The sequence below is a fragment of the Oculina patagonica genome, chromosome 9, assembly GCF_052425735.1.
Source record: "Oculina patagonica isolate OP01 chromosome 9, crgOcupat, whole genome shotgun sequence".
Classification (NCBI taxonomy): Eukaryota; Metazoa; Cnidaria; class Anthozoa; order Scleractinia; family Oculinidae; genus Oculina; species Oculina patagonica.
Window position 1 is genome coordinate 31,816,725 of NC_135766.1, and position 23,580 is coordinate 31,840,304.

At 38.2% G+C, this 23,580-nt stretch overlaps 1 protein-coding gene and 1 pseudogene across 2 annotated transcripts; both read right to left on the reverse strand.

The window, feature by feature from the left end:
• Positions 1 to 3,986: 3,986 nt before the first annotated feature.
• On the reverse strand, positions 3,987 to 9,527 carry LOC144664810 (olfactomedin-like protein 2A). The gene is made up of 4 exons (XM_078526030.1): positions 9,426 to 9,527; positions 8,450 to 8,717; positions 5,139 to 5,380; positions 3,987 to 4,272 (listed from the first exon to the last, which is right to left on the reverse strand). Exons 2-4 carry the CDS (start codon positions 8,641 to 8,643, stop codon positions 4,025 to 4,027), a joined length of 684 nt encoding a protein of 227 aa, XP_078382156.1. The 5' UTR covers positions 8,644 to 8,717; positions 9,426 to 9,527; the 3' UTR covers positions 3,987 to 4,024.
• LOC144665119 (uncharacterized) lies at positions 8,988 to 22,244 on the reverse strand (annotated as a pseudogene). Its single transcript, XR_013572891.1, has 15 exons — positions 21,903 to 22,244; positions 20,512 to 20,676; positions 19,750 to 19,863; positions 18,900 to 19,022; positions 17,914 to 18,010; positions 17,415 to 17,633; positions 14,609 to 14,985; positions 14,306 to 14,473; positions 13,529 to 13,664; positions 12,792 to 12,910; positions 12,207 to 12,297; positions 11,441 to 11,821; positions 10,856 to 10,978; positions 9,426 to 9,554; positions 8,988 to 9,055 (listed from the first exon to the last, which is right to left on the reverse strand). The product of XR_013572891.1 is annotated as an uncharacterized LOC144665119 (transcript).
• Positions 22,245 to 23,580: the final 1,336 nt, after the last annotated feature.

The following is a 23,580-nucleotide window of genomic DNA, read 5'->3' on the forward strand; positions in this document are numbered from 1 at the left end:
AAGACGGAAGGAACAGGAAAGAGAAAAATCGACTAAAACACCACTTTTATACGAAAAACAGGCAAGAGGACACAGCAAATGGCAAAAGTAAGTTTATTTTGTATATTTACAGTATACGTATTTTAAGCATAAATACGGCAAAATCGACCCAAATCCCATACAAAGCCTTATAATATTCTCAACGGTCTAGTGTTATGCAACACCAGTTTTTTTATACCTACCGACCGCTCCAAACGTGAGCTTGGGCTGCCTGTGGGTTCTTTAATTAAAAACAGTCAAAATAATTCTCGCAATATTGTGCCGTACGTCCAAACTACGCATTTCATTCAGTTTCATTTTCGCACTGTTCATCACAAAGAAATTCTGCTGGGAATCAACGCAGAGTTTATTAATTCGTTAAAAACAAGTATGTTTAGCTGTACCGAAACTGTCTTTCAGGAGATAATATTTTTTAGTCCGAGAATTACTATCCTACGAACACAATTCCTTTCAAAACATTCATCGGGAAGCCGAAATCGATTGAAAAGTGTTCAGTTTTGTCAATGATATAAATGCTTTGCCACGATTTTACATTTATGCCATATTTACTACTTCAATTTCTATTATTGAATCTACAATATTGTTACTACAGTCTCAAGCGCTCGATTTACACTTAAATACTTGAAAGACCGACATTGTTTAAGGCAGGTAAAAATTTGTCTCTTCTAATAAAATTGTGTCTTTAATGAACGGGACCGTTTTTTATTTCTTCCGTAAATTACAATCGATCGAAGTTAGGAGTTTATCTTTTCGCAAGCGTTTGTCCACCGGTACCCTTTAACTCAAGCTTTTTAATCATTTTTCTTCCATTCCCTGTTTTAATAGTTTTTACCAATAACTGTTTTGGCCCGTAGTTCAGAAACTTGTGAGGATAAATGTGCGTGTTCGGTGACTAAAGACTAGTACGTGCTATAGCAGTTATTGTGAAAGACAACAAGAAATGGTCACAAACCATTATTTTTTATCGCTATCGTCGAAAGATGTATACAAGCAGCATCGGCTATGATTTTTTGATGTAAACTCGGAACATTATAACGTCACTGAGGCAATCTATCCCGTGGTAACATCGAAATAAAACAATGTTAGACGGCGCTGCACTTACCTTTGAAAGTACTGCAATTGAAGTGAATATTTTAACCTTCTTTGTTAAGGCAGCCGTTTAAAAAACTCACGTCCACCTGAAATACTGCCAGAAAACGCAACAAAAATGGCTTGACTATAGCCACGGAATTACTATAAAAGGGAAAGCAGTAACGTTAAGCTAGCTATAGCACGACGGCTCAAAAAGCTGCATTAGCAATTCCAAGTTTAATGAAAGCTCGCATCATTCAGGTGACATTCTCCCTGACGTCTGTCTTGAATTGGCCTGCATTTGCGCGTCAAATAAAAAGAAAACAATGTAATTTCCGTGCGTCAGTTTAGGTATATTTACACGCCTTTCACTGGTTCATCTCTCACTGTTTAAATTAATGGCAGTTGATGCAAGTTTAAGAACAGTTCCCGATTAAGCTTAAGTAGCCCAAAAGTGTGACAAATCACTAATATGGAAGATTCACTTGATCTGAAAGGAGCCAAAATTCATACAAAACTCTACCAGTTCGTATAGCCGTGATCGTTAAGATAAATGTAGTTACCAAAAGAACTGTTTATGGTAATTCACGTTTCGACAACTTGTGCTGAAGTCATCTTCAAAGTCAAGTGAAAAATTGTTGACAGTCGATGTTGTTATAAGTCTGGTCCGTTGAAACTGAGTGGGGGGGGGGGGGGGCACCCATAAAATATTGCCTCAGATTGCAAAATCCTCATAGCTCCCCTTCCATAAATTATAACACTCCCCTATTACTCAATATCTGTACAACTTTTCTCTTTTAGACTCTTCCCGTAATACTAAAACTACAATCCTCGTCGAAATTGTTTATACTTTTACCATTTTCTTTTCCTTTTCTCAATCACTCGTTCCCCTCCTAGTGTAAGTGCCGAGCTTCCCAACATTAGGTACAGAAATCTTTATCCACATCGAAAAGGAGGTTTGGGTCTGAAAAAATGTTTTTATGTTACGTTGATATCGATAAAGTTTAACCAAAGAATATCCGCATTTCTATCATTGATGAAGATAATGCGTTAGTACTTTAGTGAAATAGAAGATGGATGTAAATTGCGTGGGGTGCACGCGGGGTAGGGGTGTGAAGGTGCATGGTGTTAGCTAACGACATTTTCGTTAGCTATTTCGGCCGGTACATTTATACGGCTAAATTAAATTTTGTTAGACGATTATAGGACCAATTCCTCTCGGCTGAAATGACATTTTATAAATGTTGGTAATCATTGAAATGTGCAGGTGTACAATTAGGGATCTGCATTCATAGTGATATTTGAATATTCTCTCAAAATTTAATTTTAAAAAAATAAAATATCATGAAAAATGGTAATTTCTATTTGCCGAGCTTTTATACAAGTACACATTTACCATACGAAAACTGCGATCGCGCGCAACTCAATTTGCACTGCATTGTAATTTAAAATCAGTAATATTTTTTCCCTCAGCCAATCATAATGAAGACATTTTCTCAGTTATTAATAACTTCGGAAAATCGACCCGAAGTTGGCTAAGCGAGTTTCTCACCCACAAATCACATACGACTCGACAATAGTTAAAAGCAGTACCAGAAAATAATGTACTTTACAACTTGTTTATTTATAACGGCTTACTAAGTGCCCAGTATCTCCAATAATACTGTGGGAGCGTACAGCTCGGAATAATATTACTCAAAATAAAGTAGCGTTAGGCTTCACTTCACCCGTTTACTCATCATTATTCAAGATGCTACTGAACGACAACTTTAGACGTTTACAATAAAGTTATTTTGACACACGAAGAAACACCCAATAATTAACACAAAAACAAGCCTAAGCCATATATTATACTGTCACAAAACACGATCAGCAGGCGAATATGTTTTAATCATCAAGGTCTCCTTTAGGGTTACACGTGAAAAAATAACAAGCGCTGTCATACTAAGTTGGCGGTCTACACCGATCAGATAAAAAAAATATAGTTTTGACAGTAAAATGTATAGCTTTGGCTTCTTTCTTGTGCTTTATGATATACAATTAACGCGCGCGAAACAAGAATCGTTCTCGCACGTGATTGGTTATCAATATACACGTACATAAAGGGGCTTTGTCACCGATTTAAACAGAAGTTTGAAAAGCTTAAATTTCAATTTGTGTAGTTTGAAACCAAGAGTAATGGTCCATTTTTATTAACAACTGCTATATTTGAGCACGGAAACAACAAGCGTCTTTGGTTGCGGATGGCTAGAATGGAAATGGAATACAACTTGAAAAATTCCGGCTAAACTTTTCAAGTTGTTTCCGTGCGTCTTCAAAAAAAAATCGATATTTATAGCCGCAGTTTGATTTATTTCCGCAAATAAAGGTTATATCTTCTCTTTTGATGTTCAAGGATAATGTTCTCATGGTTTCACTTGCCTTCTATAATTTTAGAACAGTTTAGACCAAAAATCTGCGAAATCCCGTGACGTGGCTCCTTTAACCTCTTTACATCGTCTGGTAAGTACTAAATCAGCATCATTGTGCAGAAAGCAAAAAAAAATTATACGGAAGGCTCCACCCAGCGGTCCAAACCCTTATATGTATACCATTTTGGACAAAAATGTAACTCTTTCGTGTACCTAAAAAAAGGAAGCTGCATTTTTGTTCTTGATTTTTTACTTGAATAACTCCTTAAAATGCTTAGATAAATCTACTTTACGGTGGGTCTTTTCGACATATTTTGAAAAGGCCTTTTAAATACCTAAGTGACAGTTATCCCTACCCTTTTCTATACTCCATGTCGTGAAATGCTTACTCTTTTATATACCTACAGCTTGAAAAAGGTATCTTAGCCGTATAGTCCACTATAGAGAGTACCCGCCCCAAGGAACTTTGCTATCCCTCACTTGCTTCTGGCTTCTTGTCCGATTCAATTCCAAGTAAGGGAGTAAGTGATTTGATGCCTTCTGTCCCAAGCGTACAACACTCTTTCTCTGGGGTTGTAATCCACCATAGAGTTGTAGCCGTACTTGTTTGTGAACCGTATGTTGGGATTCCACTGTTTTCCTGTCTTGGTGTCGTAAGCAAAGTTGATAGTAGTGGGATTGACGCTATAACTGTCAATACAGTAGATTACTCCACAGGCCACAAAGGCATTTCCCATCGCGTCCATACGTTCTGTATGAAACAAACAAAGGAACAAACAATGAAAAAACAAGCGCTAAGAAAACGCGCGAAGCGGTAAGGTCAGCTCATAAAGGAATGACTGATGTAGTATTATCAATGGCATGCCGCAACATGTGTTATAAAAGCTTCCAGTTTTCTGTATTCTTGTTTAACGGATTCGCGCCGAGGAGTAAACTATTGCATATGATTTGACCCTGTTTCGCAAATGCTACCTTCAATTTTAAACTCTTTTCAGTACCTTCAAGCAGTATGCTATGCTATGCTATGCTGAGCTATGCTATGCTATGCTATGCTATGCTATGATTTGCGTTGCGTTGCTATGCAAATTTATGGTTTGTTTTTCGTTGCTATGCTATGCTGTTGCTGCAAAGCGCAACATATTCACAGTTTTCCTAGCTGTAAAATGTGCCTCGCTATCAAATTGTTGAAAAATCAAACAATTATCCTGCTTAATCTTGCAGAATATCGTCCGATTTTAGCCAACTCGGTCTACGACAAAGTATCAGGCGATATTTCACGCGATTTCGCAGAATTATTGTTAAATATTGTCACCAGTTTTTCAGTATTTTGGCGGGCCCGTGGGGCGCGTCAAAAGAAAAGGATGAGCAAACTTCGAATGAACGGTGATACTTCCCCCTAAAATGTGTAATAAGAGATTTATTATCCAACATTGCTCTTTTTCGAAATTCCTACTTTGAACTGTGTTTGTCGCTTTCGCTCACTCATATCAAATAAGGACTACGTTACAGAAAACTTGTTAAACCGGTCTCCTAGATATCTGTACTCGTTTGGCGCGCTTTTTTGTACCGAGTTGAGTTGGATAACAAAGAAAATTAATTCCCAGAATGCTTTCTTACCCGTAGCCAAACTATACGTGTGGGTTATGACGTCATTGTCAATTTTTGATGCATACAGTCGTTTCCTATCCCTTGTGTTACCCCACAACACCCACAATCCCTGTTCGTCGACTGCCAGGTCCACTCCACTGCCACCACCCCATGCGTAATAGATTTGCCTTGGTGCGTACCCGTTGAGAGTGATCTGGGCCTCAAGGCTTTCTGTGAGCAAATTGTACTTGACGATGTACTGCGTATTCGCCCTGTTATGAAGAAACAGAATAATAATATACAGGGTGACCATTTCAGTTATAAAAACCAGGTAGTGGGGGAAGCAACTTCCCATACATTCTCTTAAATGAAATCCGAGCGAAGCTCTCATAACTTGCAAAGCAATCATCGGGGCGGTAGTCAACGGATTCATCCAAGGCGCATGAGCAGTTTTTCTCATTGTGAACTTGCCAAAACAATTTCAACAACAACAACAACGTCATGGTGCCAGCAGGAGAGTTCGGTTCTTTTTTTATCACAGTAAAGTGATTTTTTTAAGTTTTGTCTTTGGCGGCGAAAATGTCTCCGGAATGGTTCTTGAGCTCCTGGTGGTGGTTGTTGTGAAATCAAAAAACGACGGAGATGGTAATGAAAACGTGGCGATGGAATTTACTCATGCCGGATGGAGGTGTTGTTCTTGCGCTATTGTTTTGAGGTTCTTGTTGACTTGGTCGTTCGTTGTTTTACGTCAATTGTGATTCCCACGTGCGTTGAAAATTGTGGTACAATCATTTGCATTTCAGCGCTAAACAGTACCGCAACATCTCAAAATTCTGCCTTTTTATAAGTACACACGACGACAAAATTTTTGGAAAAAATAGTGCATTTACATTTTTAGTGAAAATTGTTCTGACCCCTTTACAATAACTGAATCCACGGCATCGTTTCGTTGTTTCTATAGTCTCTATTTCGCGGGAAAAGATCGTCTGCTTCCGCGCCGTCCATAAACCGCTGACTATAACGTGAATTGATCACTTTGCAAGTTGTGAGAGCATCTCTACTCGATCTGCGTAAAAATAAATAAATAAATAAATGAATAGTTAATAAAATAAAATATTTTGAAAAACTTAAAATTAAAGCTGTATAAGAAATCATAGAATAGACATATAAAAAGCGATAAAAAGAGTGGAACTAGATTCATATACAATTATTAAAAATATCGGCCCTTTTATTAAAAAAAAAAAAAACGTTTTTTAGTCGAATCTAAGTTATAATAATCCTTTCAATAACTAATTTCGTCTTATTCAGGGGGAAGAAAGTTGGCACTTTTCTTTGACGGCATAGCAGTGCCGTGAAACGGTGCAGGTCTGTGTCAATCAAGCCGTTGCTAAGAAAAACGTCACCCAAAGTTTTGTTTTTCTCAGAATGATATAAATATCAATGACTGCATGCGTGTGAAACGCGATTAGTGGCAGTTTTTGCGTTTGATGTTTCAGGCCGCTGAGATGTTTTCTGCATTTTCAGCCAGATTTCTCACCTGATGTTTCACGTCACTGAAGGTGGATTTCCACTGTCATGTTTTTGTTGACGCACGTTAAGGTACGTAAAAATTGTAAACGCACGTAAAAATGAAATTTTACGCGCGCGATTACGTGCGTCGAATTTACGTTGCCCAATTTCCAATGCACGTTTTTTTCTTGGAATTAACGTACGTTACACGCACGTATACGCACGTAGCGATCGCGAGTGTTTTCAAAAAAGTTGAACTGAGTTCAACTTTTTTCGCGGCTGTCTGCGGTTACGCAGCGATTTACCCAATCATACTTTTGGATTTTGTCACATGACACCACTAACCATGTGGAAAACCATCGCCATCGATTTACATGGAGAAACATTCAGAAGTAGAAACACTTCTCATCGAGAAAGTCCGACCATTTCCAGCAATAATCTGTAGAACTGACTACAGAACCAAATTACACGAACGCAGTAGTGAAAGAAAACGCCTGGCGTCAGGTCACGTGAGCTTTGAACCGGCAATCCGGGAAGGTCGCCTCAAATATTTTTTACTTAATGATGTCTTTCAAAAATATTTATAAAATGCCTCTTTGTCGTAGTAGTCAGCGGATAACCATAAGGTGCATGAGCAGATCCTCCCATTCTGAACTTGCCAAAACAATTTCAACAACAACAACATGGCGGAAAGGTTCTTGTTGTCGAAACGACGAAAACGTGGAAACGCGGAAACGAAAACGTGACGATAGAAATTTACCCCTACGGGTTGGAGCAATTGTTCCTATACTTTATTTTTTAAGGTTCTTTGTTGTCTTGTTCGCTTTTTGTTTTACGTCATTGGTGAGCCTCACGTGCGTTGAAAATCATGGTACATTCATTTGCATTTCAGCGCTAAAAAGTAAAACGTAACGCGAACTCACGAAATTCTGCGTTTTTATAACTGTGCAAAGACCACGAGATTTTGGGATTAAAACAATACTCTGACATTTTAAGCGAAGATAGTTTTCACCCGTTTAAAATCACTGAATCGACGGCATCGATGTCGTGGTTGCTATTGCTGGTTTTCACTGTCACTCAATCAAAAAATAAATTCGAAACCATTCAACTACAGAAGCTAAGAATTTCAAATATTATAAATGATAAATAGATAAACAATTTCTCCAAGTTTCGGGTCTGTGCGGTGTACCGTTCGCGAGTTATTTTCCGAATCTTTCCACGCAAATTTACAAAGCTGAGTATGGAGAAGCCATAACTGTGTCCTTCCGATGGACACAAATATGGCCGCCGTGATGTCAGAGAAACCATCTGGAACTCAATTCTGTTTACAACAGCGGCTATCCTTGGCTTAAGAGCTAGTAAACTTTCACATAAACACCACTTATTATTTCTGAAATGTTCAATCTGCCCAAAATGGAAAGGAAAGGCCTTTTTTCAAACAAAACAGCTTTGTCACGGCACTCAGCTTGATGTCACATACGACGGAGAACTCAAAAATTCAAAAGGCTATGTTTTAAAAACGAATGACACTATCGATCTGGAAATTTGCAAAAATAGAAATTTTTAGTTTATCTTTCGCCTAATAACAACACAAATTTAGCAGGCCTAGGGAATTTTGATTTCAGAATTTTATGACGTAACCTGAAAACCAAGAATAGCTTCCATTTCGCATAAAAAGATGGCCTGCTGCTGCCCCGTTGGAAAACCGCTGATACGAACGTGAATTGGTCGCGTTGCAAGTTGTGAGAACATAGTTATTCGGTCCTAGACCTCCTTCCAACCCCTCCCCCCCCCCCCCACACACACACCTGCCTGAAAGTTACATCCGTTACCTGTTGTAGTACAGATATGATCCATATACCACTCCGCCAGTTCCGTCCCACTTATAAGGCAGTGTGTACCTTTTACGGATCACGCCTGCTTTGAATTTTTCCAAGTTTTCAAACTCTTCGACGACATTTTTTCCGCCATAACTTTCCATTACAAAAATGGTGTCACTCCCCATAACTCCTAGCGGGTCTTTCATCCAGGCTCCTTGGGTGTACTGTCGGGATTGATGAGTGACTGGACTGCCAACAGTCTTAATAGTAGTACAGCTCACTGCAGAGGAATCAACTGTATTAATAATTTTATCACCCAAGTAGAAGTCAATAAATTAATTAAATAATACCCATTAATGACCCTGTCCGTGCACCCTTAATTTGCGTTTTCGAAACGCAAAAAAGTGATATAGAGAGTTTTCTTCCGAAGATTTTCCTCAAACAATCTCGTCATTAGTCGACTATACATCCTGGAAAATTGTGACGACAATTAATGTTTACCGGAAGATCGAAGCAATAGCTTTTCTGGAAATTTTACGCCTCATGCAAGTCAAACAAAGCAGTGGTTTGCATTGTACTTGTTTCCGGCTCCGCGGCTGTCATCAAGACTACCATTCGCTGATACAAAATTAATATTGCGCTCAGAGTCGATCAAGTTTATTGAAGTTTTTAGAACGAACTTTACTGAAGTGCTGAGTGTTTTAATTTTATTTTGAACACTGAATGAAATTGTGTCAGTTTTCCGGTCTTACTGTGAATTATTTGCTGCTTTTCTCAGGGATTTTCGTCGGTCTTAGTCCGTGAGCAGTAAAAAATGCAAAACGTGTTTCCCCACGAAGGCAAGTAGACTCTCTTAATTAGATAGTCCACTATAGAGATGTATTTCAACCAATGATGTGGTGCATTCTAACTTCATATGGAACGATTGTAGCTAATAACATTAATAGAGAATATATACCTTATAAAATAATATATTTAATTACTTCACCTTCGCAGTTAGAACCATTCTTTATGAATCCATCTTTGCACCTGCAGACGTATGATCCGTTGGTGTTATGGCATGCAGAGTTTGCAACGGCGTTACATGGGTCGACCGATGCAGAACACTCGTTGATATCTGAAGGGCAGAATGAGATATGACGGTTATTCAGCACTGTCTTATCCACCTCCATTCTGCTTATAGGCGCCCTGGGACCACGGGTTAAAAGCTTCTCATCTCCAAATAACAGCGCCCTTTATATGTCCCATATAATATTTTTTTTTCTTTTTTTTTCTTTCTTTTTTCTTTTGCAACCAGATGTTAGGAAACATAGAAATATAAAATACCTTGCACTTTTTATCTTCCTTTACCACAGCGACTTCAAAAATTTCGTGCTTGTGGGAGTAAGTAAACTCATTTGCATAATGTGTATGAAATACTCGAATAAGCACGAAAGGTTCGAAGTCGCTGTGGCAAAGGAAGATAAAAAGTGCAAGGTATTTTTATATTTATATGCTTCTTAACATCTGTTTAGTAGGATTCAGTTGGAATTTAGAATGGTCTGGTCTGGACTCGTGAAATAAAGGCCGGCGAAGACACCATACTTTTGCATGTTTACAAAAAGCGATCTAACGTTTGCTGATATTTAAATTTTCACGAAACCGTAAATCAAAATGTATCAAAATTAACATGCGTTTCCAACATTTAAAGGACCACTTAACTTAGAAATAATAATAATAATTTGGTGCGTTTGGTTGTTTTTGAGCGGCGAGCTCGTCAGCTTATGAAATTTCTCGTTCTGGCCGGCCAAGCTCAAAATTAGGCCTTTTGCAGCCTTCACTGTTGAGAGCTCTAAAAAATATGTTTTAACGTATTTCCAAAAACTAAAGTCGTTGCATTTACTTACAACCTAAGATAGTTCACTGGGCAAAGTTTGAGGGAAAACTTTTTTCCGAACCCGAAATGCGATGGACCGCTTTAAGAGAAACTGCCACTTAATTATTTATGCTAAATAGCTCCCCGACTTAAAAGACTCTTTCAGTTTATAGACCAACTCATGCAGAACTTTCGAATCGATTTCGAATGTTTAACGCACGCAAAAGTGTGCGTCCATCATTTCATGCCAAGTTTCTCTTTACATGCATGGCGGCCAAACCAAACCAGGAAAATAAGGTATGAACACAAAAATTGGCGAATATGCGTAAATATTATATTTAATTTTGTCGTTGTGATTTATTTTTAATTTATTCTAACTAGTTTCCAAATCGACGTTTGCGATAAACATGTATTTAAAGGATAAAATACCCTTCATAGTGTTACAGGTAATTAATATCGACGCATGTCCATTCGAAAAAAAAAATGGCATTTGGGGATCAAGCTTCTCATTAGTTACCCTTTCAGATTTTACGCTCACATATGACTATTTCTGTTTTACAAACCCATGCAGTTGGTTCTGTTCAGACGATATCCAACAGGGCATTGACACGAGTAAGAACCATCACTGTTCACACAAGTGGCGTTCACTGGACAGTCATAGGAGAAGTCTTTGCACTCGTTGTAATCTGTTATAAAAAAAAGCCGGGTGACAATAATTCTTAATTGAGAGGTTTTTTGTTTACTGAAAATAACATAAAAGATGGTTACAGACACTTTAAGCAGCCAAACCATCTTGGTTTGAGCGACGCTAGAGAGCAGTTAGTGGAGAATACCACAATTGACGATTTTTTTAGGAAGAGGATAGACAGTGAACAGTGAGTAATGGGAAGTGGGGAGTTTGGTCTTATAAGTGATGATTTCTTATTTAGAAGACAGATATGGACAGATATGTTTTTATATCTACTTAGTCTTAATTCACTTCAAATCAATATAACGAGCTTGATGGCGCACTTTCAAAAGTTAATACGAGTCCGTCAATGTACAAGGGAGCTTGATGAAGATTCGCTTGCTCGCAAAAGCTTCGCATATACTCGGGTATTTTTTAGAAAAACCGACGATTTCAAATTGGCACTATTATGCAATCTTACCTTTCTTGCATGTGAATCTGTGACAGCCTGTACAATTGACATCGTTCCATTCGTACTTATGGCCTTGCAGAAACCCAAGAGTATGAACACAGTCCTCATTGTGAAAGTTGTTTGGCTGGTGTTTTGCCCAGAAATGAAAGTCAAAAGGTGTACCATCGCTCCATGCAAATTTTCCTTCGGATTTGATATCAGACAAACCCAACCATGATTGTTCCCCACCGTGAAGACTTTGGATGTATACATTTTCTTCCTGACTGTGAATACTGGGAAGGTTTGCTTCTAGTTTAGCGCATGTCTCCTGACTGTTACTCCACGAGTTACAAGAAGATACTTTTCTGTAGCAATATCCTTTGAAATAGGTCCAGCCATCCTGGCAAACATCTGTTTTAAAGTATAAAAGTAAAGTCCTCCAAGTCCAAAAGTTGCCTTGACGCACACCGAGCTGTGTGCTTAGGCATAAAGGGGCTAAGATGGTATTTACTCCTTGAGAAGGAAAACTTGTTTATACATCTTATCATACATCACCAAATTTCCATTTATTTATTTTATTTATTATATTCATTTTAACCAGAAAGCATTGGTGACCCTCTTGGCCCCTACAATTCCACACCACCTTTTCTTCGCAGTTTTTATCATATTTAACATCAAATTGTGCATGTTAGATTACTCACAATTTAGTGGATCAGTACTGAAGCCATCACACCATGTATCCTCTCTCGAAGATATCTACACAATTTATCAAAAGGACTAAAACATTATTGCCTACCTGATAATACTGCGTATGACACTGTCAGTGGATCAAAGCGTTTAACAAATAGTTCCTTGACGCAAATTCGAAATCCAGAGTTGGTGATAAACTTTGCAACAAAAAGACAAAAACAGGTCAAATTATATAAAAAAAAAACGTTTTTTTACGCCGAACTGTTTTTCTTATCTAAATTTTCGGTGACATCTGTTAACCTTCAGCAGAGGTAGTAAAAGGTCGTTTGTGCTCGAGAAATTATGTATAAGTAGACCTTATCAGTGGCGGGTCTAGGGGAGAGGCCCGGGGGTCCAGGCCCCTACCTTACTTTTTACCAAATAGAGGTCCAAAGGGCCGAGAAAAATTATTTTTGAAAGCAGGCCCCTACTCTTTCTAGGGCCTGGATGATCACACCCCACTTTGCTGAAGGTCTAGATCTGCTACTGCTTATAAGATAGTATAAACGCAACGCAATTAACACGATACGACGCGATCACAAATGCAACGAAAAGAAAGTAAACACTACAATACGACATGATATAATTTCCTTCGGTTTTAACAATATGAAATCTAGATTAAGCAATGGCAGGACATGGCTTTAATGATTACCTCAATCCAGCTTACGATCCCGTTGCTCTCTTCAGCTGCATTTCCACCACGTGTAGAATGTTTTGCTGTTAACAGCACTGTTGGGGATTTATTGTAGCTATGGATAAATCTCACATCCTGTCAAAGACACAATGATAACTTTAAGAGCATGATCCGAGGGCGATTTTACGTTAATCTATGAAAGGTCTCGAGAATAAAATATGGACAACTTAATGGAATAGTCTTGCTGACCATAAACCAGGTTTATACCACATTCAATAGAGTCCTGGGACATTACATGATTTTTTAAACGGGGCATCAATTTCTTACCAAATAATTTAAGATATATTTTAGACAAAGTTGTAGTTTTTCGTGCCAACTAATCCTTTGGACATAAAATCGAACACGTACAAGGTTTTTAGCAAAACATACCAGCTAACAAGCGTGGAAAATGTCCCAAAGTAAGGTCGCGATTGGTTTTAGTTTGCTTAAGTCATGAAAATAAATTACCTCTTCCCAAAGGCTAAAGAAAACAAAGAAATAAAAGAAAATGTACATACCTTTACAAAAAACTACGAATCGAACCTTTATTTTTCTCAGTTAGTCAATAATAAAGCGAAAAAGAACGCGAGTGGAAAATTGGCCGCGAGAAATCTGCGTCCTGTGCCATTTTTACCACGACCATTTTTGCACACACTGTATTCTTTCGCTTTATTCACGATGGAATAAAAGAAGGGGGCTGGCCGTAGTCTAATCATTACAACAAGGGAAAACCCACTCTTCAATGGCTTACCTGGCAAAACAGGTAACAGTAGGCAGATCCTTATTTTGAAAGCTGACGTCACTGTGTTCCGAAAACAGTGGTCTATGGGTGGACTCGAATGCCAGCCAGTTCTGCCAGAACATAAAAAGGTATAATGTCAAGAAAAAAGTAGCTTATTATGACATAAGCAATTTATGACACAACTGGCGAATAACCTATCACTATATCTGGCTTATTTGCACATGTTATGACGCGTTTTAATTCTAGACGCCTCAAGTTTACCCCGCATACTCATCTTCAGTAATTAGCGGAGCAGGGATGGTGCAGTGGCGAGAGCGCTCGCCTCCCACCAATGTGGCCCGCGTTCGATTTCCGGACCCGGCGACATATGTGGGTCGAGTTTGTTGTTGCTTCTCGTCCTTGCACCAAGGGATTTTCTCCCGGGTTCTCCGGTTTCCTTTCTCCACAAACACTAATACTACTAAATTTCAATTCGATCTGGAATCAGTGGGATCGGAAAAGCCACTATTTGGAAGATGTACTGTAAATTCCCATTAAATTTGTATTTTTTTTTATTTTTTATTTTTTTATTTAGCAGTGCAAATGTGCAATTTCAAATTCCAGCTGGACACGTGATGTCTTGCTACCAAATGCATAACCGACAATGTGATTCTATCCAGTATAGGACATCTTAATAATAGTTTATCTTTAGCTTCCCAAAGTACGGATAAAACGATACACATTAGATAAGATTAGATTAAATATTACTTACCACTGAGATGTCGTCATGAACCCCTGCAAAGTTTTGAAGCTCCCTGAGACAAATCTTAAAGGAACTTGCTGACACATCTTCCAGCCACACACTGGTAGCATCATGCTTAAGGCGAGACCTGTGGTGTTCAGCTGTGGCAAATATTGTTGGTGAACTGGAATACTTTCCCTAAGAAAACAAGATCTTGATAAGAATACAGTACTTGTATTTGAGAGGTGTAACTGTTTTTTTTTTTCTACAAAAACAAAATTATCGTTCGTTTAGAATGTATTTTAGACAGGTGATGGCCCAACAACTACCCACCTTAGGAAGGGTGACCGTCTGACAGCTAGTTCCTGTCCACCAACGAGAAAACATTTCTTCGCCTGCCACTCCACCAGACGGAGCACCCTGGTATGCGACCCAATCAATTGTGGCGAAGCTATCTGAGGGGTAATCATTCCTACCAGCTCGAGTAACACAGGCTGTAAACTGAGTGCTGTTAACGCTTTCAACCCACGGTGTAGTGGCCTCATGCACGAAGGTCGCATCAGAGTAGTTCACGTGGTTAACAGTAAGTTGAATGTATATTTTCTTATGCGGGTAAAATTTGAACGCCTCAAATTTGATGACTTCACACTGATCCTCTGCCCAAGAGGGAATATTTTGGAAAGTGTGTCTTCCTTTCTGAAGTGGAAAACCTATAACGAAAGAAAAGAAAGCAATTAAATCACTATCGTTGGCAAAACTATGCGTGCAAACCAAGACAACGATCAAGCTGTGACATGGGAATGACTATAAAACAAAGGTATCCCAGGTTTGTGTGCCGCATAATCGTGACAAGGCTGAGTACGAGCTGCCTGTCAGTCATCCAGTCAGCAAATCATCAATCAGTTAGTCAGTCAGTCATGCAGTCAGACAGATCAGTCAGTCAGCCAGCCGGCCAGCCAGTTAGCAAGTCTTTCAGGCATCCAGCCATCCAGCCAGCCAGCAAGCCAGTCAGTCCGTCAGTTTTTTTTTTGTCAGTCCGTCAGTCAGTCAGTCAGTCAGCCAGTCGGTCACTCAGTTAGTCGTACGTCAGTCAGTCAGTTAGTCAATCAGTCAGTCAGTCATTCAGTCAGTCGATCAGTCAGTCAGTCAGTCAGTCACAAAGAAGTTAAAAAAGATTACCAATTAGAAGAGTATCTCACTACAGTTAAAAATCCAGCACATCGAATAAAAATAACTAAACTACGATTAGGGGTACATTCCCTACGCATACAGACTGGAAAATATGAAAATGCAGGAGCATCCATACCAGTTCAAGAAAGAAAGTGCTTGGTATGTAATGAAAACCACATAGAGGACGAACAGCATTTTTTAATGCATTGCAAAGGGTATAATGATATTAGAAAAGAGCTTCATTCCATCGTGTCACAAACTGATCCTCGCTTTGTAGATTTAACTGGTCATGAAAAAATAAAGTACCTTTTCAAACTAGATAATTATGCTACCTCTAGAATCATAGCTAAATATATCTTCCTAATGTTTCAAAAAAGAAAAGAAATTTAAAATTGAAAGTTATATCAATAAACAGTTGTATAATTAATAGTTCAATAATTACCGTAATCGTTTGCATTGTAATTTCATTGTTTGTTATTAAGTAACTTGTTATAACACCTTTATTGTAACTAGACCAATACCTCCCTTTGGAGTGTAAGGCAAAATAAAGATTTACTGTTACTGTTACTGTTAGTCAGTGAGTCAGTCATTCGGTCGACAGTCGAGCGGTCAGTCATTCAGACAGACAGAGAGAGAGTCAGCCAGTCCGGCCGGCCGTCCAGCCGTGCGTCAGTCAGTCAGTCAGTCCGTCAGTCCGTCAGTCCGTCAGTCCGTCAGTCCGTCAGTCCGTCTGTCTTTCAGTCCGTCAGTCCGTCAGTCATTCCGGTCGACAGTCGATCGATCAGTCAGTCAGTCAGTCCGTCCGTCCGTCCGTCCGTCCGTCCTTCCGTTCGTCCGTTCGTCCGTTCGTCCGTTCGTCCGTCCGTCAGTCAGTCAGACAGACAGACAGACAGACAGACATACAGACATACAGACATACAGACAGAGAGACAGTCAGTCAGTCACTCAGTGAGTTAGCAATAACAAATATTTTTGAAAAAGAAAAAAAACGGCATCTCATTTCTGGAACACTCTTCCAAAATATTAATTCGAATATTTAATTAATGTGAGGAGCAGAACGTTTATACCGTATATCAATCACACCTTATCCGATATGTATACTTGAGTGTTATCATGGGGCAGATTGCATGAACATCATTAAATATTCATTATCAGCGAGGCGGCAAATTTGAATGCGAAGAGCTCACAATAAGAGAAGAAAGCGTCAAAATTGGCCCAGTAGCGTTGATTAAACTTGGTTTTCTGGTTTCAAGAAGTAAAAATCTACCAACCCACGCGCGGCTTTTTAAAGAGGAATGCTATATCAACATTTTAAGGCTCAAATAAACAAAATTGAAGAAGTGTAATGGCTGTTCTTTTGCACTTGAAAATACAGTAAAATTGGCCTATTTTTGTATGGAGGGTGTTTTCAAAAGGAAATTTCTAAAAAGTTCTGCTGATTTTCGCCAACCCACAAACGACAAACGAAAAATTTATTTCTTTTCTACCAGAATGTGTTTAAAGATTAAAAATCGGTCAACGGGAACCACTGTTCTTTTTGGTTTGAAAACTGCTAGTTGTACTTGCGTTAATGGCGCGTCTCGAGCAAGTGGGCTATTGTTTCAAGCCTGTTTGAAACTATTGTTTCAAACAATGGTCACCAAGACTAAAACAATACCCATTCAAAAAAGCCACTCGTGTGTAAAATGATTCATTATTGCCGCGAATTTTAAATGAACAACATGGAAAACGTCAGTGATCGGAAGCTCTTTTCAAAGCTCTTCGAAAACCCGATCAATCCGTTACTTCTTTATTTGGTTCCTCCATTTGTTGACGTAAACAGTCCGATGTATTTCCTTCAAAAATATTTTCCCTGTCTTAAATGAAAACGAACGAAAACCAATAACCATTAATGGCCATAGGTAAAAGCCATGCCTTCTCTCGGGGTTACTTTAAGTGTTTAACAAAACAACAAACAGATCTAAAATACCTGTACAGCTTCCAAGGTGATAGTCAGTGTAATTTCCACGAGTTCTGCAGATTTCTTGCTTAAGTAAGCATACATTTTTGAATGTGCGACCGTTGGAAGCGCAGACCTGTCCTTCGTATGACGGGCAGCTGTCTTCACAAACACAAGTAAACTGGAGCGGAGACGAGGCTACACAGTGACTATGGTACTTGCAGCTTGCGTTTGTACATGGATCAAGGTCTAAAGAATGAACCATTAAATATGAATGGATAAGCAAATTACTTACACCTAAAGAAGGAGACTGAAATTTGAAACATTTTTTAGTTTAATCTTTAGTGATTTTCAGAGTGAGAGACTTAAGTTATTAATATTGGTTTAAATGGTGGCAAAACTTTAGCAAATGACAATTAAATAATGCCAACCCCCTGATAATGCCTGTTTATTATGGCGCCATAAAATGGAATTACGTCAGTTTGAAGAAAATACACGTTCAAGTAAAAACATATAATTCTATAACTACCTCCCATAACCAAGTACTCTACAATGACATTGCTTCTCTGACCATCGTATCCTGCGCTGTCTTTGATGCACATTCTAAAGTGAGAGGTCGTCACTTCCTTTTACGGAAGTAAACAATAACAATAACGTATTTATATATTAAGAAGGGAAAGAATAATAGTAAAAGGAAGTGATAAAGAAACAAATCAAAGTAAAGTCGAACAAAATTTACAAAATAACAAAAATAGCAATACTACAACAACGACACTACTTTTATAGTCACGGCACAACTTATGTCAGTCTTTAGTATAATTTCATGATAAGAGGTGAATAAAAGAATCGGAGTATTATGATTTAGCGAGAAAATCAGCTTATGATTCTGTAATCACCCCACGAGCCGGTGATTATAGTTTTTAACAGTAGCTGATGAAATTGTCGTTCATTTTAAAGAAATCACTCCAAATCCGAGATAATCAACACGTTGGGAATTTTGAAAACTGACTTCCAAGACATTTGGACCAAAAACATTTCCAAGAAATGGAGCCCGATGCATTAGAGTTGATTGAAAACAAGGCGGTTTTGTAGATCGCACGCGGCCATAAGAAACTAGGTGACGGATTGATTGACCAAAAATAATTCAAATTCCTACAGACTGGATGTACTCAATTCAAGGAATTTCAAACAATTGCTCAAAAGTCACCAACAAATAAACAAAGGTACCAGATAACAATAAGTCACCTCAGGCTCAGTGAATCCTGGTAAATATTCGCCCAGATACACATTGTTATAAGTGGGTTTATGCATGAGCAAATGAATTGAATTTTTGTAGCGACAATACTCAAATAAGATTGAAAAAGGTATTTTTGGGATTGTTTCAAAGCAATCCGCAACCATGTTATTTTGACATGACTGATTTGTGAACTAGAGCCGAGTCATCACTGCAAAATTGTTTATGTCCATAAAGATGGAAAGTATTTCTTGCTTTACAATCAGTGTTAGTTTACTCACCTCCAGCCAACTGCTTAAAGGACCATTCACTGGACAATCTTTGTTGGCATTGTTGCTGCCTCCTTTGAGAACAGTTGTAAGCACAACAGGCGGTGCGTAAAATGGGCTTGTAAAGCTTACATTCTGCAAAAAGGACAACATTTATATTGTGAAAAAAGTATAAGACAACAAGTTTATTTTCTGAGTTCAAATCGAGATTTAAAACAGCGCTCACCAATAATTGTAAAAAGAGTTTCACATTTGGCTCTATCAATGTTAATTAAGCTCAAAATTTAGGTTTATGCTTTATTAACTGCCATGTTTTCCAAGTCTCAAGTAATTATGTATTACCTGTATTGTGGGTAAATGTGTTTTCTTCTTTAAAATTGAAGACTAACGAACCAATAACGTATACAACCAGTAACGTAACGTATTCAATAACATTAAGAATTTTTAGAGTCATTAAGAATGTTCTATAGACTATTGTAACGTAACTTTTCTCACTCAAAATTGAGGACAAACGAACCAATAACGTATAAAACCAGTAATGTAACGTATACAATATCATTAAGAATTTTTAGAGTCATTAAGAATACTCTAGAGACTATTGTTGCACTCAGAAAGTTCATTTGAGGTGTGATTTAATTTTATCACACTTCAGTTACATATTCTAAGCAGGACACCGTTAAACATTTGCATTTTTATCTTTGTTGATGAGGAAAGCAACAGTAGTGGTCAGAATGTCCAAAAACCATATTTTTAGCCACTGTTACCGAAGTTACCAAATTGTTAACATGCCTGGCTACACACCGATCATTTTTAAGGTAAACGTTTATCTTCACTTGCATCAATTGAAGGTTTTTATACACACCTTACAAAGAGCGTAACTGTTTCGTGCAGTCGGTTGCTCATTTTTAGAAAAGACAATCTTTGATGACTCTTTGGCTTTCCAAGCTGAAGGATAATGTTCATATGCCATCCAGTTCTAAATAGAAGGAAAGAAACACAAAATCTAGAATAAAAAAAATAATCAGTCTAATCAGAACCTCCGTTTCTGTCTATGTTCATGATCACAAGATGATCAGTAATTCCAGAAGTTAAAACAAAATTTGTATTCACTGACGCTCGAAAAATCGATTAAGGCGTACTACTTGCACCATATAATTCGTTACAATAACTCGTTAGCATCTATGCGCTACGTGTACAAATATTTGACCGACCGACCGACCAACTGATCGACCAACCGACTGACTGACTAACTGATCGAAAGATCGATCGAACGTTCCCTACGAGTTATTGTAAACTTTTCATCCCTCAGTTGCGTTTTGAGATGGCATGTATATATGTCTGGACTTATCAAAACCGGGTCAAAGAAAAGTGACGTCAGTACTCTTGAACATGTACGTTACTCCGCGTATTGGCTTTAGACGCAACAAGAAAGGGAAAAAACAAAACACAGCGCTGAAAGGTGGAGAAGGGGAGGAGAAGAGAAAAAAGACTGACATTCCATTTAGTTTTTATATCGCGAGTTTGAAGATTTGCGCTTAAAACGGTGGAAATTTCATTGACCTGGTTTTGATAAAGCCAGACATATATATATATAAGCTAACTTTCTTGCACATGTATAACTTACCACAACAACATTGTTGTGTGGTCTATCAAATGTTCTTGACTCTTGTACACAGACTTCAAACTGACTTGTGGAAACGTTTGCTATCCAAACACTCATGGCATCATGCTTTTGGTTTGGAATACCGTGTTTTACAGTGACGTGAAGTTTAGGTACTGCTGAAAAGCGCTAAATTAAAAAAAAACACAAACGTTCATTTTAACCAGCATATACAGGAAATAAGATACGTATGGTTTCTTTGTATTTTTTTTATTTTTGTTATTCATTTATTCTTTACAATTTTGGAGAAATTTTAACGAAACTGAAAACCAATGCGAGATAATATATCCAAGATCCAGGACCCTTTGAAATGACTGACGCCATTGTAATAAGACTCCGTAACAGGCCATTTCCGAGTTACCCTTTGCCTCTCTTTCAAAATGAGTCCACGTGCGCAACCATTCAAATGAAAATGAGTTTCTCCCGCAGATCCATTCTCATGCAAATTAAGCTCAAGGCGCGTTTACACGGCAGAGAAAATTGGGTACGGACCCGTCAAAAAATTGGTCCGGACCTTACCACTTTGGTAGAGAAACAGTCAAATTAAAACGGGGCCATAGGCGCCTATGGCCCCGTTTTGATTTGACTGTTTCTCTACAAAAGTGATGAGGTCCGGACCAATTTTATGACGGGTCGTACCCAAATTTTGCTGCCGTGTAAACGCGCTTTCATTTTCATTTGAATGGTTTTGCACGTAGACTCGTTTTGAAACAGAGGCAACTCGGAAATGGCCTATTGACACGTCATTGGCGATAAAATAAACATTACGGATGCTTTAGACACCGCATAAGCTTGATTGCTATCGACCGAATGTTATTTTTTTTTTTCACGGATGAAAAAATGCCCGGCTAAAAAAGGTTCCCTTAAAGATGTTATATCATGTTAACGTTCTTGAAGGAAGGTGGGGGATTCTCCCATGCAAGTACGTGCCGTTAAGTTAAGGTATGGTCTTTGGAGGTTCTTAGTCCATAACGTATTGTGATCCCTCATCTTTAGATAGGGTTCCTTTAAATTGATCAGTTAAATGGAAGTACGTGAACGTCCAGCTAAACGAGAAAGTTATAGTCTATTGAAACTGAATTACCCGTTGAAATGCTAACGAAGCGGTTTTGTAAAAAAAATGTCTATCTCTTTTTTGTCTTTGTCTTTGTCCTAAAAATGTAAGGATATCCATTTTCGAGAAAAAAAAAAAGTTTTGAGAAATCTTAAGGTGATCACAAGAGCTGTAATCCGTGGCAGATCGAGAAAACTCCTCTTTGCATTTCAGGAAATTAGCCCAAATTGGTAATGCTTTCATTGTTGGAGTCAAGATTGCCGGCTGGGCAAGAAATATCGAGAAAATAATTTAAACATACCTGAGTCAACATCACTTGTTTGCATTTTGGTCCAGTGGTGAAAAGGCTAAAACTAGCCTCCCCATGATCAACTCCTGATTGAGAACCTTGGAATGCAAACCAATCGATGGTTGTATTACCTCCATTACCCTTGCCACCTTGCACAAGACAGGCCTTAAAGCGTCTTGTTGTCACATCTTCCACCCAAATAAAAGCCGTATCATGGACTCCTGATGATTCGTTTCCATGATTTAGTGAAGCAAATACTCGCACAGGAGTTCCACTGGTGAAACGGCCGCCAAATGACACAGATTCGCAATAAAAGCCATGGTCTTCCACTTTCTGAATTTCAATTTTTCCCATTTGAACGCCTTAAAAGGAAAACAAGTTTTAAGTGTGTGTTAGGACGAAATATTTGCAAGGTAAAATACTGTATAGATAAATACAACAAGACGAGATTACACTTGGTTAATTTAACCTGGTTATTTTTTAAAACATTAACTGATGGTTTAAATTAATATCGCGAGTTTGGTGCCATTGCCAAAGCAATTGGCCATATCATCATCATCATCATCATCATCATCATCATCATCATCATCATCATCATCAATATTATTATTATTTTATTTTTTCTATTCAAAACTAAGAACAAACTAACAAGAAAAAATGCGTTATTTTTTTTTAAAGAACAAGTCAATTTCACCAAAAATTTTGTAGAATTATTTATTTTTTTGCAATTCAGTTGAATCTCCATGCTCTATTCAAACCATCGAGTATGCATTTCTTAAACCAATGAGCGATGTCAACAGAAACATTAAAAAATATCAGCTAACAGAAAACATTGATGCTAAGCGGACAGATATTTGTTGTTGTCAGTGCAAAAGATTTCAAGTTATTACAAAACTCAACAATTTGTCTAGCTCGAGGCCTATATCTGGTGAGAAAGACATTGTTTTTCGTCATCCGTACATAACAGATATCCAGCATTATTATTCAACAAACGCCCGCGCTGCTCATACATGGTCAAAATGGTAAGGATATCTGTCATCCGTACATAACAGATATCCTGCGATATACGTAGGTTGCGAAGATTCGTCCGAACTGTCGTAAAGCGCTGCATAGTTACTGTTTTTCTAGCTGCAATAATTTTTAAACTGAATATGCAAGTAGCTGGAGCAAATAAAAAATGTAAATAAAGCAAATAAACTTTTAAAATATTGCACAGTAATCAATATTGATAAAAAAATCTAATCAATATAAACTCGTAAGCAATATTGAAAAATTGCACCACAACAACAACACCGAACATCCGGTTTGGTATTTAACCCTGAAATCCTCATAGCATTAAGTGTTCCACTTTGTCATTCTCCCCACCCCCCTCCCCAATGATCCCACAATTGCTTTCGCCGACACTCTCGATCCTGCAGGCTGTCTCTGTTTTTCGAAGTGAGCTATAAAAACGTCATCGCTTGTAGAACCTTAACGCGGACGTAACAGAATTATTACATTTGCGTACGGTATTCAGTTCAAACGAGAGAAGGGACAACAGACACCCTTAAGTTACCATATTCATAAGGGGTGGGCGGATTGCATTGCAGGCAAATGTTGTATCTCTAATCTGACCTCGTCACGCTCACTACTGTAAAACGCCCACGAGAGCCGGTTGAACGTTGACATTTTGTTTTCTTAATTTTACTCC

What these genes read in the sequence shown, in the direction of transcription:
- LOC144664810 (XM_078526030.1), bottom strand. Translation starts at nt 8,643, where the DNA reads ATGAAAGACCCGCTAGGAGTTATGGGGAGTGACACCATTTTTGTAATG. An exon ending in TCATATCTGTACTACAACAG is followed by an intron (nt 5,381 to 8,449) that starts GTAACGGATGTA and finishes TCTTCATAACAG; the next exon opens with GGCGAATACGCAGTACATCG. An exon ending in CACGTATAGTTTGGCTACGG is followed by an intron (nt 4,273 to 5,138) that starts GTAAGAAAGCAT and finishes TGTTTCATACAG; the next exon opens with AACGTATGGACGCGATGGGA.